Here is a 16,802-nt window from a genome sequence, read left to right as displayed (position 1 = left end):
ACTTTGCTATATAGGCATATTTTTTATTAGCTGTTTTGCTTACCTTGGCTTTAGTCCCAATTAACTATAGCCCAAGCGTTTTCATATGCACTGTTTTAGCTTGTTCTTAATGGTGCACATGTGCAGTTAATTTTTTGAACCTCCGGGTACTACTTTTCATTGTGTTACATCCTGCTCTTTGTTTCTGAACTCTGCCTTTCATAGACTGGTTTCTCCCATCAAGCACTGTGGCAGGCAGAAGTGATCAGCATACCAGCTATGTATGCCTTCCTCTCAGTAAATGATAAAATGTTGACCAGGACAGAAAAAAAAATGATAAAGTTTGGTAGTACGCCCCCGAGGACCTCCCTTCTATTCCACTCTTTAGAACACTTGAAGAGACCACGTAAAATGGCCCTTCTGATAGACAGGTTTCCTGGTCAGTCTCTCCTATAGACAGAGAATACAGGCAAACACACAGAGAGAACTAGCTTTTTCTCTACCCTTTAAGAAAACCAGAAGTTAACAGGTCGATTCAGGTCACTACATTTCAAGTAACCCCAAGGTATTCGCTCTTCCTCACCCAAATTTGATACTTTTTGGAACCACGTAAAATTAAGGAAGTTCAATCAGACTACCAGTTTCATCATAACATTGAAACTCTAAGGGTTTAATACAACCTGGTTATACTAAAATGGAGAAGTGCTCAATAATTTCATCAACTATCAATGTTTAGGGGAAACATACTGTAAAACAGCCTCAGAAGAAACAGTTTTAAATTACAGGATCTTGTTACCTGCTTAAGCCCTTCTCTAGAAGGAACAGATGTTTTCACAATATCATCAATAGCCCACCACTGATCAGCAAGGTAAAGTGCCACAGCTAAAACAGAATAAATTATTATTAACATTTCAGTCTTACAGTATGCAATATTACTATTTGAAAAAGCTTATACAGGTAACCTTATTAAATACACCCACACTTTTAAGACAATGTGGCCCCATTTACACCTTTTTTATTTCACTCAGTAAACATTTAATTACAAATAAGTAAAAAAAAAAAAAACCAAAAGAATTACAAACAAGTGAAAATTTTATTTTCTGAAATTTAGTTTGAAACAATTTTTTAAGCTCCTTCATGTAGCTACTTTTTTTTTTTTTTTTGTAGCTACTTTTTAATAAAGATCTTATTGTTTGGAGAAAACTTCCTCAATTGATAAAGATTAAGCAGAAAAGAGACCTGTGAGTGAGTCCTCAGGTGCAAAAAGAGCAAGAATTTTCTCAGTCTGATCTCCACCATAGAGAGGTACAAAGCCTACATTTGACAGGCTAATAGGAATCTGAAATGACAATTGATTAAAGAGTAGTGAAGAGTTTGTTAAGAAAACATAGGGCAAAAAAACCATGCTTCTACCAAAATATTGAACTTTCTCTACATTAATACAAATTACATAATTTAATTTCATAGAAAATATTTCCAGTCTCAAAAAAATTAGTAATCAGACTTCCCTTTTGCAAGAATCTTATTATTTGGGGAAAAAAATTAAAGTTTACTTCAATAAATATTACTACTATGCTCTAGCCACACATCTGAATAAAAACAAAGGCATGATACGGAACATAAACTCATTAAAAAACAACTATGTTTATCATCTGTTATTTAGACAATCTCACGGGGGTAAATCTCATTTTATAGTCAAAGACATCAGATAGGTACATTTGTTTTCCCTGTGAGATACAGATGATACTTTTAAGATTTTTCTACCTTCATTTATCTGACCATAATTCCCCATTTAGAGATAATATTACAATTCAAATAATTATAAAATATTTGTGGTTTATAAGAATAAAATTTTTAAATCCTGGTGTTTTGGAAGAACAGATTTTTTTTTTTTTTTTTTTTTTTTTTGGAAGAACAGATTTTAAAAAATCCTTTAAACATCATTTTCTGGAAGAAAACTCTGAGGCCAGCAGAGTGTACAGAACTGGCCTACCATCTATTTCACAGTGGAATGCTAATGATCTTTCCCTCACAATACATCACACTTATAAATTAGAAAGTTGGATAGAAAAAAAAATAATTTGTGACATAAAAATATGTAATTGTTTTGCTGATTTTTTTATTAAAAATTTCTAAAGTCACAAATTCCAAATCTAAAGTAAACTTAATTTAGTTAGCTCAAATGCCATAACCAGTCTTAGCAAAACAACTTACATATAATTTTAAAAGCAAAATATAAATATTAAGCAATAACCTGTCTTTTTAAAACTTGATCATGCTGCTGTACTAACCAACCAATATTTACCCATTTTACTCAACAGTCTTTGGAGGAAAACTTCAAAGGTGATTAATTAACATTTTTAAATGAAAAATAGTAAGAAGATACTGATTTCACATATAAACTCAACTTAAAAGGTTGACAAAAATCACCTTTGCACACCTTACCGTAATATTGAGAAGAGAAAAACGTTCAGGATTTTCAGGGTCCCCACACCTTAGATCTGACATATAATCTTCAGCAGAATTTTCTAGTTCCTCATGACTGCAATTATCCAGCATATCCACAGGGAATGCCATTCTCTTCAACAAACAAGATGGGACAAATATTTTAGAAGACGAAATGTTTTCTTTTTACTCATAGAAAAAACTTTTTACTTTAATACCACACTTTATTTTTTTTCTTTTTTTTTTTTAATTTTTATTTATTTATGATAGGCACACAGTGAGAGAGAGAGCCAGAGACATAGGCAGAGGGAGAAGCAGGCTCCATGCACCAGGAGCCCGACATGGGATCCGATCCCGGGTCTCCAGGATCGTGCCCTGGGCCAAAGGCAGGCGCTAAACCACTGTGCCACCCAGGGATCCCTAATACCACACTTTAAAAAACCTTTGCTAAGACAGACAACAATCTGAGCCTGATGACTGAAAATATACATTAAAAAAAACTTTGAAATATTCATTTGTACTAAAAATAAGCAATGAAATAGGAAACAATGGGTAATTTCCTAAAAGATAAAAATATACAGGCTAAGGTATACATATTTGCATATATACACATGCATTTTTTTTTAGAAGACTTTATTTATTTATTCATGAGACACAGGCAGAGTGAAAAGCAGGCTCCCTGCAGGGCACCCAATGAGGGATTCGATCCCAGGACCCCGGGATCACAACATGAGCCAGAGGCAGATGCTCAACCACTGAGCCACCCAGGTGTCTCTATACATATGCATTTAAGTATATCCTCCTATATCTGTCAACATATAAACCACTATATAAAAGGACAGACACATGGGAACTTCTGGGATTAACAAAAATATTTTACAATCCTATAAATTTTCTTTAAAAAAAAATCACTGAATTGGACAGTTACGATAGATAAATATTATGGCGTGTAAGTTACATCTCGTATATATGTATGTGCACATATATATATTTTTAAAGCCAGCATCTTAGTGGGGACACACTAAAGACTTTCCTACTGGGGTGCCTGAGTGGCTCTGTCGGTTAAGCATCTGCCTTTGGCTCAGGTCATGATCCCAGGGTTCCTGGGACAGACAAGCCCCAGTTGGGCTCCCTGCTCAGAGGGGAGTTTGCTTCTCCCTTTGCCCTCCACCTCATGCTCTCGCACATGTCCTCTCTTTTGCACTCTCTCAAATAAATATTTTTTAAAAAGACTTCCACTACAACCAAGAAAAATAAAGACTCTACTACTATATAAAATTATATAGGTATTTGTCAATGCAATTCAACAAGAGAAAGCAATTAAAGGCTTAACAACTCGAGATAGGTATAAGGGTTTAGGGAGAGACTCACTCTACTTCTACTTGCAAACATATTTAATTGAAAAATCCAAAAGAATCTACGAAAAATTATACCAAGCAGTAGGAAATTGTAGTTGAATAGTAGGATATAAAATTAAACACATACATCAAGACTTCATATATATAATAACCACCGGTAAAAGGAAATAATGAATGGAAAAAATTAGTAAAAAGGGAAAATAAGATCCCATCTACAAAAGCAAAAATTAAAATAGGCTTAAGTTTAACAACAATAAACAACAGGAAATCTATTTAAGTCTAAAACACTCTTGAAAGAAGCAAAGTAAACAAACTAAGAAAAGACAAACCATGTTCTTTGGAAAGGACACAATACCAAAAAGATAGTAGCTCTCCCTAAAATAATCTATTAATTTAAGGCAATCCTAATGAAAATAGCTTTTTTTTTCCTGAAGCAAAACGGGTTAATTATAAAGTTAATTTGAAAAGGTAAATAAGCAAGAATAACTAGAAAAATCCTCAAAAGGCAGAGCAATGGCTGGAGAAAGGTATAAGACTTGTCAGATATTAAAACATAGTCTAAAACTTCTAGGGACTCATGGCTGGCTCGGTTGGTAGAGCATGTGACTCTTGATTTTGAGGTTGTGACTTTAAGCCCCACGTTGGTCATAGGACTTACTTAAAAATAAATTAAAAAATAGAATATTTTTTTTTTAATGGGGAACGGAGTGTACCTGGGTGGCTTAGTCGTGGAGCATGCAACTCTTGATCTCAGGGTTGCAAGTTTGAGCCCCCACCTTGGGTGTAGAGGTCACTTAAAAATAAAATCTAAACAAAACAAAACAAAACCATAAAACTTCTGTAACAGGCACATGAATACTCAAACCAATGTAATAATAAGATATGGAAATAAACCCTAAGATCTATGGAAATGGAATACAGGATTAAGGGGAGCTATCTCAATCAGAAGGGGTAAAAAGAACTTTTTAATAAGGTAGTATTGTTTCATTGGTCTTATGGTATGGTTAAATCAGACAATTTCACCCATCTTTGAACTTCTTATATCTAAAATCATACAGCAGGCTTTCTATTATGTCAACTCTTTTCATTCAAGGTTATTTCTGTGAGAAACAGCAGCAGTGTTGGTGATGCCAGTTAATTTGTTTATTGCTTTTATTGCTATGTAGTATTCCATCATACCCAAATACAGTTTATTTACCTATTCTCTTACTGATGGGCAGGTGGGCTGCTACGAGCGTTTGGGCAGGAGTATTTTGGCACGTATAAATGCACTCATATGTACTAGGTATGTATATCCACACTTAACCAATCTTACTAAAAGTAGGATGAGAACTCCTATGCATCCTCATGTGATATGACAAGAAAACTGGACCCAAATCTAACCAAATCATTAGACAAATGTGAAATGAAGCCTTATGTATATGGTCAGCCAAACTTAGAACTCTGTTTCTACAATAAATATACAGCATGGAGTTTTACAAAAAAAAGGTAAACACTAATGTAAGTTAAACGAAACTTAAGAGACATATCAGATGCATGGAGAGGATCCTGATTTGTGTACTCTTTAAAATATCCATTATAAAGTTAAATAAAAACCTACAATCTACATCAAATACTGAGCTACTAGTTCTTAAAAGAGTATATATAAAGCAATATAGATGATTTTGCTTTAAAAATTCCCTATTTTGGGGGTGCCTGGGTGGCTCAGTCAGTGAACTGTCCGACTCGACTTCAGCTCAGGTCTTGATCTCAGGGTTGTGAGATCAAGCCCCATGCTCGGCTCCACACTGCGCTTAGAGCCTACTTAAAAATATATAAATACCTAAATAAAATAAAAATTCCCTATTTTGTATTTACCCAAAATAAAAACTGGGGAGCAAGAACAGCTATATTTGTCAATAACCTCTTCAGTTTTCATAAAGGAAAATTCAAAAAGGGAAAGAAAGGCAGAAGAAAAGCAACTGAGAAAAGCAAAGTTACTTTTCTCTGAAATGACCTTCAAATCCATTTTATCACATTAACAGTATTAGACAGGAATTGAATATCTGGTGGAAATATAACAAACAAATAAAAGGACACACACGGTAACAGTTATAGTTAAATACAGTTTTCTGGGGTAGCCTGGGTGGCTCAGCGGTTTAGTGCTGCCATCAGTCCAGGGCATGATCCTGGAGACCCAGGATCGAGTCCCACATCGGGCTCCCTGCATGGAGCCTGCTTCTCTCTCTGCCTATGTCTCTCATGAATAAACAAATAAAAATATTTTTTAAAAATACAGTTTTCTGAATTTTGAAGATATGGTGATAATGAGATAATCTGAAATATTGGTCTTAGGGACTTTAAAACTTGGTGTACATATGACTGGGAGCCTAATTTTATTCAAATAATGCTGTGTGTATATGTGGCTTGGTTGGATCTCTCACTTCAGCTCAGGTCGTAATCTTGGGGTCCTGGGATCAGACCCCACCTTGGGCTCTGAGAAGTCTGCTCCTCCCTCTCCCTCTGACCCTCCTCCTACTTGTACATGGTCACCCTTGCTCTCTTTCACAGAAAAACAAATAAATAATTAAAGGGGCTCCTGGGTGGCTCACTTGCTTGAGCATCTGCCTTAGGCTCAGGTCATAATCCCAGACTCCTGGGATGGGGATCAACACCCACGTGAGGCTCCCTGCTCAGCGAGGAGTCTGATTCTCCCTCTCCCTTTGCCCCTTCCACTGCTCTTCTCTCTCTGTCTCTCCTCCTCCCTCCCACTCTAATAAATAAAATCTTTAAAAAATAATTATAATAAAATAAAACCTAGAAATAGAACACACAAATTCAGCCCATCTGTTAGTAACCATAAATGTCTAAATAAAAGCAGAAAGAAAAATTTGCCAAACTACTGATGAAAGCTGTACCACAAGACTTCTAGCCAACTTACGAAAATGAAAAAAAAAAAAAAAAAAAAAACCTTTATGTTTCAAGAGAGATCAACCAGGAGCTTGGGTAAGTAAGAGTAAGGAAAGGCTCAATAAAATAAAACAGCAGCTCTACTGTGAAGGCAGCTTACTTTTTAGTTTGAGTAACTCTTTTCATCTGTATCAAACTCAGTGTATAACAGCAAACTAAAGTAGCGGGAATTCAGGTCATGATCTCAGGGTCCTGATCAAGCCCTGGGTGGGACTTTGCACTCAGCGGGGAGTCAGCTTCAGAATTCTCTCTCTCCCTCTGCCCCTCCCCTCTTCTCACTCATTCTCTCTAAAATAAATCATTCTTTTAAAAAAAATTTAGATCAAACTAAAAACACAAGATAAACGGTGAGTAGTGATGAAAGAAGCATAATTAGGACACTAGTTAAGAGAATGTATCAACTGTTTTTACTCTCTTATAGAGAAGACCCCAGCTTTATATCCAAGCAACACATTAAGAGATTTTTAATATACCATACCACTGACTACATGAAGCTCAGGAAAGATTACCTTAAACCAACTCAAAAGACTCTCTTGAAAATTAACAGCCACAACAAGCTATGAACAAATATATTTAAAAATTTCATTTGCTGGCAATGCCTAGGTGGCTGTCAGTTAAGCATCCGACCCTTGATCTCAGCTCAGGTTTTGATCTCTGGGTTGTGAGTTCAAGCCCCATGCTGGGCTCTACACTGGGTGTGGAGGCTACTTAATTTTTTTTTTCATTTGCTGGGGCACCCCGCTGGCTCAGGAGGTGAAGCATGTGACTCTTGATCTTGGGGTTGTGAGTTTAAGCTACACCTTAGGTGAAGAGATTACTTAAAAATCTTTTTTTTTTTTAAGATTTTATTTATTCATTTATTTAAGAGAGAGTAAGCAGGGAAGGGGCAGAGGGAGAGGGACAGGCAGATTCCACGCTGAACGCAGAGCCTGACTCATGGCCATACCATGACCCTGAGATCAAGACCTGAGCCAAAATCAAGAGTTGATGTCCAACCGACTCACCCAGGTGCCCTAAAAAGATTTTAAGTTTGTTTAAATAATAAAAATTTCATTTGTTGATGCTAATCATAATCTAAAGGATGAAACATAATGTTTAAACCCTGCTGACAAAAACTTGGTCTATAAAAAGCACAGTTGACTCTCATTCTCTGTCAAATAAATAAAATCTTTTTTTAAAAAAAGCACAGTTGATTATAAAATCATACAAAAATATGGCATTCTAGATAATACAAAATGGACACAGAAGGAAAAATAGTCTTGACAGAGAAACAAGCTTATAAGTGATTTTTTCTTTTTCATCTGCTGTTACTGTAAAAAGATTTCAAATTCAAATGCTAATGTCATGTTTTAAGTACATTCTTTTTTGTTTCATTATTGAAAAGAAGACAATTCTGTTACACAGGCAAAGTAGATGATCTGAATAAAGAACACATTTCGCAGAGCCCAGAATAATTTTAGGGCAGTATACAGTCTGAGATGAGAGGTCTTGGTTTCTTACCTAATATGCTTCAAATAAGAGTGAAATGCGGGCCCACCCACTAGTCCACAGCAGATTAAGCCTGAATAGGAGCTGGTCTCCCTAAACCATTGATCAGTTCTCTGCCCTGGTGTTGCCCAAGCTTCAATAATGCATACCACCATGGACATTTTCCTAGGGTGTTAAGTCCCTATATCACTATTTAATATGTTTCTCAAGTCACTTCTCCTTTTCCTTTTTTTTAAGTTTTGAACTCACAACCCCAAGATCAAGAGTCAAATGTTCTACCAATTGAACCAGTCCAGTCAAATGCCCCTCAATTCACTTCTTTAAAAATACACACATACGTCTCTCCATCTTCTTTTCTTCCCTCCTCTTTTTTAAGTTGGTAAAACATGCATATAACACTTATCATTTTAACCATTTCTAGATTTACAATTCTTAGCAGTAAGCACATCCATACTATTGTACCACCATCACCAGTCTCCATTTCCAGGACTTTTTTTTACCATCCCAAACAGAAATTCTGTACCCGCTAAACAATCATTCCTCATTCCCTCTTCCCCCATCTCCTGCTAACCACCATTCTATTCTGTCTCTATGAATTTGCCTATTCTAGGAACTTAAGTGTAATCAACAACAATTATCCCTTGATGTCTGGCTTATTTCACTTACCATAATGGTTTTAAGGTTTATCCATGTTGCAGTTGGTATCAGAATCTCAGTTTACTTTTTTAGAAACATTTACCCTAAACTATAAAGTCACCAAAGTGACATTAGATTATACATTTTCCTAGTCAGCATTAAAATTTCTAACTACCATCATTTAAATGTTCATATGAATACTCCTAGGGGTACCTGGGTGGCTCAAGTCTGTTAAGTGTCTGCCTTTAAGTGTCTGCCCCTAGCTCAGGTCATGATCCAGGGTCCTGGGATTGAGCCCCAGGGCATGTTCCCTGCTCAGTGGGAAGTCTGCTTCTCCCTCTGCCCCTCCTCCCTGCTCATGCTTGCAGTCTCAAAAACTAAGTAAATAAATAAGTCTTATAAAAAAAAAAAACTAAATCACCAGTATTATATCAGCACATTTTAGAAAATATTGCACTATAGGTATAGGCGTGCATACCAGAAGGAGGGTGCTATTACAAATCAAAGGCAATTAATTACAAAATGACTAAATTAATTAAAGTGTAAAAACAGAAATTCATTATCTTTCATTCTTTAATCGTTTTAGATGACCATTTTTAAACAGAAAAATAATTGCTTCTGGGCTTATTAAAGAATATTCACACACACACACACACACACACACACACACAAAGTGAAACAATTGTTTTCCTGCAGTCCAACAATTTAAAAACTTTGAAATTTGCATAAAGACCATTACTGGGGAGAGAAATGTTGCCAAGAAGTTGTGATTTATGAGTACGGTTTAAAAACAACTATAGCATCATAGTTGTTAAAATGAAAAGAATTAGCAAGTATTTCTCTAATTCCAAAGGCCCAGAGACACACACATACACACATCCCCCTTTTAAAATGTTTATGAGTTGCAAATCTGTTCTTAAATCCATTACTTTTATTACTAGTTGCTCTTAGTGCTCAATTTTATTGGCTAAATAATCACCTAAAAGTAAGTAAATGAAGATTAAATAACTAGAAATTATTATAAACCAGTAAGTTAACAGCAGCAGGTAACATTTACTGAGAAATGACCACATATCAGACTTTTAAGAAATGGCCACATTGAAAATACACTCAATATGCAAAATCATATTTGTCATGGTTATGTGACATCTCCTTTTGTAAAATATTGCTATAATTCCCTTGTTATTAAATATTCTATTCACATATTACACCAGAAAGAGCAACTGGAATTGGAATTCTATGCACAACCCTGGTTCTTGGGTCAGCTCTACCACTAGCTAAGTCAGTGACCCTGGGCAAGTTACTTACCCTCTTTAAGCTTCTGTATTCTCATTGGTAATGTGATGCAACTGGACAGGATAATCCTAAGGACCTTTTCACCTCTAAAGGTTTGTAATGGCTTATAAAAAAAAATATACTGGTGAACTTACAACTGTAAACTACCAGCCTTATGGTGGTTCTGCCACAGTTTAGCAAGAGAAAAGTGGTAAAGCTCTAAAGAGAAATATAGGTTGCTATGATAAATCACTTCTTTTTCAGCTCTGTTCTGTGTTACATAACTGTAAAGCTGTCAGATCAAATTTTGTCAAATACTTTAAGCTCTACCCATGAGATAAACCAAAAGGGCTAACTAGATTCTACATGAATGAGAGAGCTTAGTGTTGCCTTAAGCAAACTAACTCATCAAAAAATTTGCGCAGAATGAATAATGAAGTGTAAAAAGTGTCCAAATTAATTTATAAATTAAGCAAATGTTCTGCTCATTAATCCTGGCTAACTTGTATAAAAACACAATACTAATACCTCTTACATAAGAATTTTAAGATGCTCAGCTGCTTTTCCACATACATCTTTTAAAAATTCCACCCCTTTCTCCTGAAAAATCATATAACTATTTGAAAGAATGAATGTTCATAGGAAGAAAATATGAGAATGAGAAAACAAATGCCTATTACTGTGATTTTTTCCCTATTAAAGGTTAATTATTAGATGTCAACTACAGGGCAGCCGCGGTGGTGCAGCGGTTTGGCACCGCCTGCAGCCCGGGGTGTGATCCTGGAGACCGGGGATCGAGTCCCACGTCCGGCTCCCTGCATGGATAAATAAAATCTTTAAAAAAAAAAAAAAAAAAAAAAGGATGTCAACTACACTCTTAAAAATGAAGAATGTATTTTATAAATTCGTTTCCTAAATTTTCAAGATTCTTATAGATTATTATGATCATTTGGAGACTTTAGGGGGAGTGGAATATTTTTAAAATATGGACATTTTAGAGCTGAAAGAGTTCTTAGGAAAAAAAAAAAAACAACAACAATTATCTCAACCGATCCAAGTCGTGATCCTACCTCTCCTGATTGTTTCCCCAACACTGAAAATGGGTATCCAGGCAACATAATTGGTAATGGCTCTCAAACTTTTACAGAAAAAGCCTGTTTATGAACCTTATTTTGATTCTTCTCTGATTGTTCCATTTTCTCTTTTCTAACATCAGTTTTTCCCTAACTAACCTAGTCCCTGTATTCCATTAGCTCAATGATCTCTTTATCTTACCCTTTATTCTTCTACTCTTCCTGCTCTACAAAAGACCCTAAACCCTACCTTTATCCTTCTCCGGTGTTAGAGCTGAGATTCTGAATACGATAGAATAAAACTAGTGAATAAACTGCTCCAACCATTAAATCTCAGGTTGGCTCCATGCTTCTCACAAACCCTCTCCTGTTCTCTGAGAAAGAAAAAAGATTTTGATCACTTGTGGGTGAGGACTGCCTATACATTTAAGGCTAACAGAGCAGGAAGTTAGAAGGGGAGTTCATGCCTGTTGCTTGTTTTAAGTAGGAAGCAAAATCAGCTAATTTGTTCAAGGATACATTCTAGTAAAGTGGCAGAACTAGTATTTGAATCCATGCAGTCTGGCTCTGATGTCTATTCTTTTTACCACAACTCTATGTTTAAAAGTAGAGCATTAAAAAATAATAATAAATAAATAAAATAAAAGTAGAGCATTTTAGGAGTCCTGCAATGGTTAAAGACACCTATCAGAAGTCTTACACAGTTTCTAAGAATTTAATTCTCTCTTCATATTCAGGAAGATGGTCCTAGATCTAAGACATCACTTAAACATGGAAGTACAATCTCGGGTGGCTCAGCATTTGCCTTTGGCTCATGGCATGACCCCAGAGTCCCAGGATCGAGTCCCGCATCAGGTACCCACGGGGAGCCTGCTTCCCCTTCTGCCTCTGCCGGTCTCTCATGAATAAATAAATACTTTAAAAAAAAAAAGTGCCATCTCTCTTGGATGCATCCGACTGACAAAATTTAGTTTACGTGCCTGCCTCCAATCAGCAAGGGAGCGAGAATGTGATGGGGTGGGGGGAGGTCTACCTTGGAAAGGCAAAACAGAACCCATAAGGCTAAATTGTTATCTTACTATCTATACACTTTGAGCAAGATCTAGAGAGAGCTACTTACACTACTCAGATACATATGCAAAGAAGTAGAAATGTGCTTATAACTGAAGCTTCCACTTGACTATTGTAGTGCAAAAAGGAATACATTTGCCTCTAGAAGATGCCAGCTACTCTAGTACTTCATGACCCAGATTACTGAACACTATTTATAATCTCCCAGAAGCAGTTTCCAAACGCAGGGGGAAAAAAATAAATAAACAAAACCAAAATAACTATTTAGATGAATACATCATAAAATTTTGTCTCTCTCAAAACAAAATCCTTTTACCTGGCTTCTTTACCCCATAACAGATCTAATTTTATAGCGCTTCATTAAAGTTAACAGGAATTTGGCACAGTAAAACTCAAGGACACAAGCAATTATTAAAAACAGGAGTCTCAACAATATGTCAATGTTGTAGTAGATATCTTCAACATAAAGTATCACAGAGGCTTATTTCATTTAGAACCATAAAGTCTGATGTTTTCACTTTAAAGGAAATACATCTAGCCCAAAACAAAAGCAAAAACAAAACTTGGTGCTTAATTTTGGCATACGATTTATGAAATATTCTGCTGATTCACGATCACCATGACCCACCCCACTGCCGAATATTTTCACTACACAACTAAGAAACATAATCAAGGGTTGCCACTATGGGCAGAGATTAATACCAACTTGGAAAAAACAGATTCGGAACGCATGCTCCCCATACCTCCTTCCCTTTCAGGCTTCTCCAACTCTGCACTTCCATCCATGGTCCCAAACACCTGTTCTTGCAAATCTCTTGCAACCACAGGTGGGTTTGCTCACCCAGATTGAGAAAACTTGTTTTCTTATCTCTCACTGGCAATAAGCCTTCAGAGAAAGAGGTAAGTAATGGTAGTAGCCTTCTTACCTGACTTCAATACGTATTTACTAAATGAATGAATGAATAAAAGTTTGTATAAACAAATCACAGGGTGCTAGGAGGAAGAACTGCCACAGATGATACATGTAAGGTTTTGCTGCTAGATGAAAAGCAGTATCTGGAACTTCAACAGGCAGGGACAGAGGGGGAAACACTCTAAAAAGATGGAGCACACTGAATGGAAGCCAGAAAGCAAGCTGAAAACGGCAAGCAGTTGGATTTACCAAAAGACGTAAAGTATATTAAGAGAAATACTAGTAGGAATGCAAGAAAAATCCACTGAAGACAGAACATAAAAGTGCAAGAATACCATACTAAAGAGCTGGAGTTTACTTGGGATGCAGGAGGCAATTTAAGGATCTTGAGCAGGAAAGAAACATTCTAGCATATGCTTTCAGACAATCTGTCCCACAGCTGTACATAGGATGGATTAACAGAACTGAAGGGAGACAAACTGAGAAACTCTGAGAAATACCTTGTGCATACTTCTTTTAATATACTTAACACATTAACATGTGATCTTTCTTCATCTGTCTATACTGTCACGTTCAGAACTCCACGGAAGTATAATCCATTTGGGTCAAATTATTTGCCGTGTCTTCTAACTAATAACTTACGTGTTTATACTTGATTACTTGAAGAAAAAAGATAGGAAAAAGAAGTCTTAATTTACAAAGGAGTAGTATCAAAAATTCATTTATTATTATTTTTTAAAACTCAAACATGATTTCCAATGATGACAACAGAATTACCCTTTATGGCTTATTTGCTTTGCACCAGGTATGATGCCCTATACGTTATCTCGTTGATTCCTTCAAATGATTCTACAAGGCAGGTATTCTTTTTTTTTTTTTAAGTTTTTATTTATTTATTCATGAGAGACAGAGAGAGAGAGAGAGGGAGGCAGAGACATAGATGCAGAAGCAGGGTCCCTGCAGGGAGCCTGATGCGGGACTCGATCCCAGGATCCGGGGATCACAACCTAAGTCGAAGGCAGATGCTCAACCGCTGAGCCACCCCGGCATCCTGAGGCAGGTATTCTTAACACGCAGTCTCCCAATAAGGAAACTCAGGTTGAGTAAGTTGCCCAAAATCACACAGCTAGTAAGTGGCAAGCAGGCTCTATATTTAGGCAATCTGTCTCCAAGGGATTTAACCTGGAGCCCAGATTCCCAGGTCAAGACAAAAGGCCAATATAATCCAGGATGTATCTCATCACACAAGTATCACTGAATATATCAAACATATTGTGTAGTCACTCCTTAGGAGTTAGATATTTTAAATCTTGTAAAATCTTTTCTTCAGACTTTAATGCCTGTTCTAATAACTATGGTCCACTGTCTTCAGAATTTTTAAATGGTTATTACACGATACAAAGCAAACTTTATTATTATAAAGATTCTCTGCTTTATTCATAATCAGGACAATACAAATTGGGACCACAACTAAATACCACTTTGTACCCACTGGATAAGCAAAAATTAAGGAATCTATTAAGTGTGGGTAGTGAATCAATAAGACTATTTAGACATACTAGTAAGAATGCAAATGGGTTCAAATACTTGAGAAATAATAATGGTTTCATGTGTCATGTTGCTCATGTAAACAACTAGAGATATTCCAGGAAACATGAATGAAAATATTCTGAGCAACACTTTTAACAATAGCAAAAATTTGAGAATAAGAGGATAGTGGACAAGTCATGCAGTCAGTACAGCCACATTTCACAATGGGCACATGCAAGTAATGATGAGTAAAAAAATCAGGCATCAGAGAATATCAGTGCTATGAAATGCCTTCCAGAATTTCAAAAATAAGAGGTACCTGGGTGGCTCACTGGTTGAGTGCCTGCCTTCAGCTCAGGGCATGATCCCAGGGCCCTGGGATGCAGCCTCGGTTGGGCTCCCGGCTCAGTGGGAAGCCTGCTTCTCCCTCTCCCACCTGCTCCTGCTTTCTCCCACACATTCTCTTTTCTCTCTCTCTCTCAAATAAATAAAGTCCTTTTAAAATTTAAAGTAAAATAAAAGGGAAACATAAAAACTGTCAAAGTAAAATGCCTACCAAATATTTCTTTAATTATGACAAAACAGCTAAAGAAAAAATGAAATTCACTAAGTTACATTACAGTTTTTAAGTTATTCATTGCTGAAGGACAGAGATAAGACATTAAGTTTTAGATGACAGTAGACTGTAACATGAACCATGAGCAAAATTTTTAAGTTAAAGCAAAATAACCCTAGAATAGGGCTTCTTTATTACTGTTATGACTGTCCAGATCCAGAGATGGAAAAGCATCCCTTTACTGTTCATGGGTCAGACAGCATCCATAGTTTTTGATTCCACTCAGGTAACTTTTTAAGAAAAATCACACTGAAAAACTGGAATGCCTCCAATGGAAAACAGCCAGGATGGCAAAGGATCTAGACACTACGGGTACAATAGATGAGGAACAGGAATTGGGAGAAATTAGAGAAGGAAAGCCTTGGGTAAGGGAAGCAAGGAAGTTGCCCTTCAAATACGTGAAGAGTCGATATGAAGATGAAAACTTGAGAGTTATTCTGCATGTTATCTCAAGGGCAAAAAGAATGGGCCATTCCAAAACAAATGCTACCCACAAATGAATTACATCCACATGAAAACACAGCCAACTAGCTAGTCAAAGAGCAAACTCAGGATAGGAGAAACATCTCTTGGCCCTAAGTACGCACAGACAAGAATGTCTCCAAGCCAGTGTCAGTTCTGGAGAGAAGCATCAAGAGCACACAGATTTTAGCTGAGTGGTCATTTACACATCAAACTGTAAAACCATATAAATCATTTCATAAAACTATGCCTTTCTTGGCCATTCTGAGAAGCTGCTCAGATAGAAAAAGTATTCTCCAAACAAAACTTACTCAGAATCACTTCAATTTATTTTTTATAAAAATATATATATTATCAATAAGTCTCCCCAGCCTTGATACGAGCTAGGGGCAGTAGAAAGGGAGGTGGGTGGGGGTGGGGGTGACTGGGTGATGGGCACTGAGGGGGGCACTTGATGGGATGAGCACTGGGTGTTATTCTATATGTTGGCAAATTGAACATCAATAAAAAAATAATTTTTTAAAAAATACCACAAATAAAAGAATCCAATCTGTAAAAAAATAATAAAATAAAATAAAAATAAAAAGAATCAATTCTGATTTTAAAAATCATTGAAAAAAAAGTCTCCCCAGCCTTAAAATTAATTTCAAGCACTTTTAGATATATCTTATTTTCCAAAGCCAAATATCAAGACTTCAAATACATGCTTGCTTTTTGCTAAACTTAGCTATATCTTCCATCATGAGCATAAATAATACAAACAGGACCAGATTTAAAATTAGAAGGTAAGTTCTGGGGCACCTGGCTGGGCTCAGTCGGAAGAGTGTGCAACTCTTGATCTCACGATCATGAGTTCAAGCCCTATGCTTTGTAGAAATCACTAAAAAAATAAATAAACCTAAAATAAAAGATAGGTTCTTAGTCTAGAATCCACAAAAGCCACAAAGGGTTTTAAGGGTTTATATACTTTATTTCATGCGGTGCAAAAGCTCTGGTTGACAAGCAGA

At 36.3% G+C, this 16,802-nt stretch overlaps 1 protein-coding gene across 9 annotated transcripts in view; it reads right to left on the bottom strand.

Annotated features, from left to right (window-relative positions):
• The window catches only part of FAM169A (family with sequence similarity 169 member A), a 62,093-nt gene that overhangs the window by 40,469 nt on the left and 4,822 nt on the right, over positions 1–16,802 (bottom strand). For 4 of the 9 annotated variants that reach the window (XM_055331446.1, XM_055331447.1, XM_055331444.1 and 1 more), the window contains exons 2-5: positions 4,496–4,589; positions 2,425–2,559; positions 1,219–1,318; positions 776–861 (exon numbers count right to left, since the gene is read on the bottom strand). In XM_055331446.1, the coding sequence (XP_055187421.1) occupies positions 776–861; positions 1,219–1,318; positions 2,425–2,556 (318 nt within the window). In that variant the 5' untranslated portion in view covers positions 2,557–2,559; positions 4,496–4,589. Of the gene's footprint in view, positions 1–775; positions 862–1,218; positions 1,319–2,424; positions 2,560–4,495; positions 5,309–16,802 lie in introns of those variants that run through there. The other 5 variants (XM_055331448.1, XM_055331451.1, XM_055331450.1 and 2 more) reach the window with 2 other exon arrangements.

The sequence above is a fragment of the Nyctereutes procyonoides genome, unplaced genomic scaffold, assembly GCF_905146905.1.
Source record: "Nyctereutes procyonoides isolate TBG_1078 unplaced genomic scaffold, NYPRO_anot_genome, whole genome shotgun sequence".
Classification (NCBI taxonomy): domain Eukaryota; kingdom Metazoa; phylum Chordata; class Mammalia; order Carnivora; family Canidae; genus Nyctereutes; species Nyctereutes procyonoides.
This window is presented reverse-complemented; position numbering and strand designations above follow the sequence as displayed.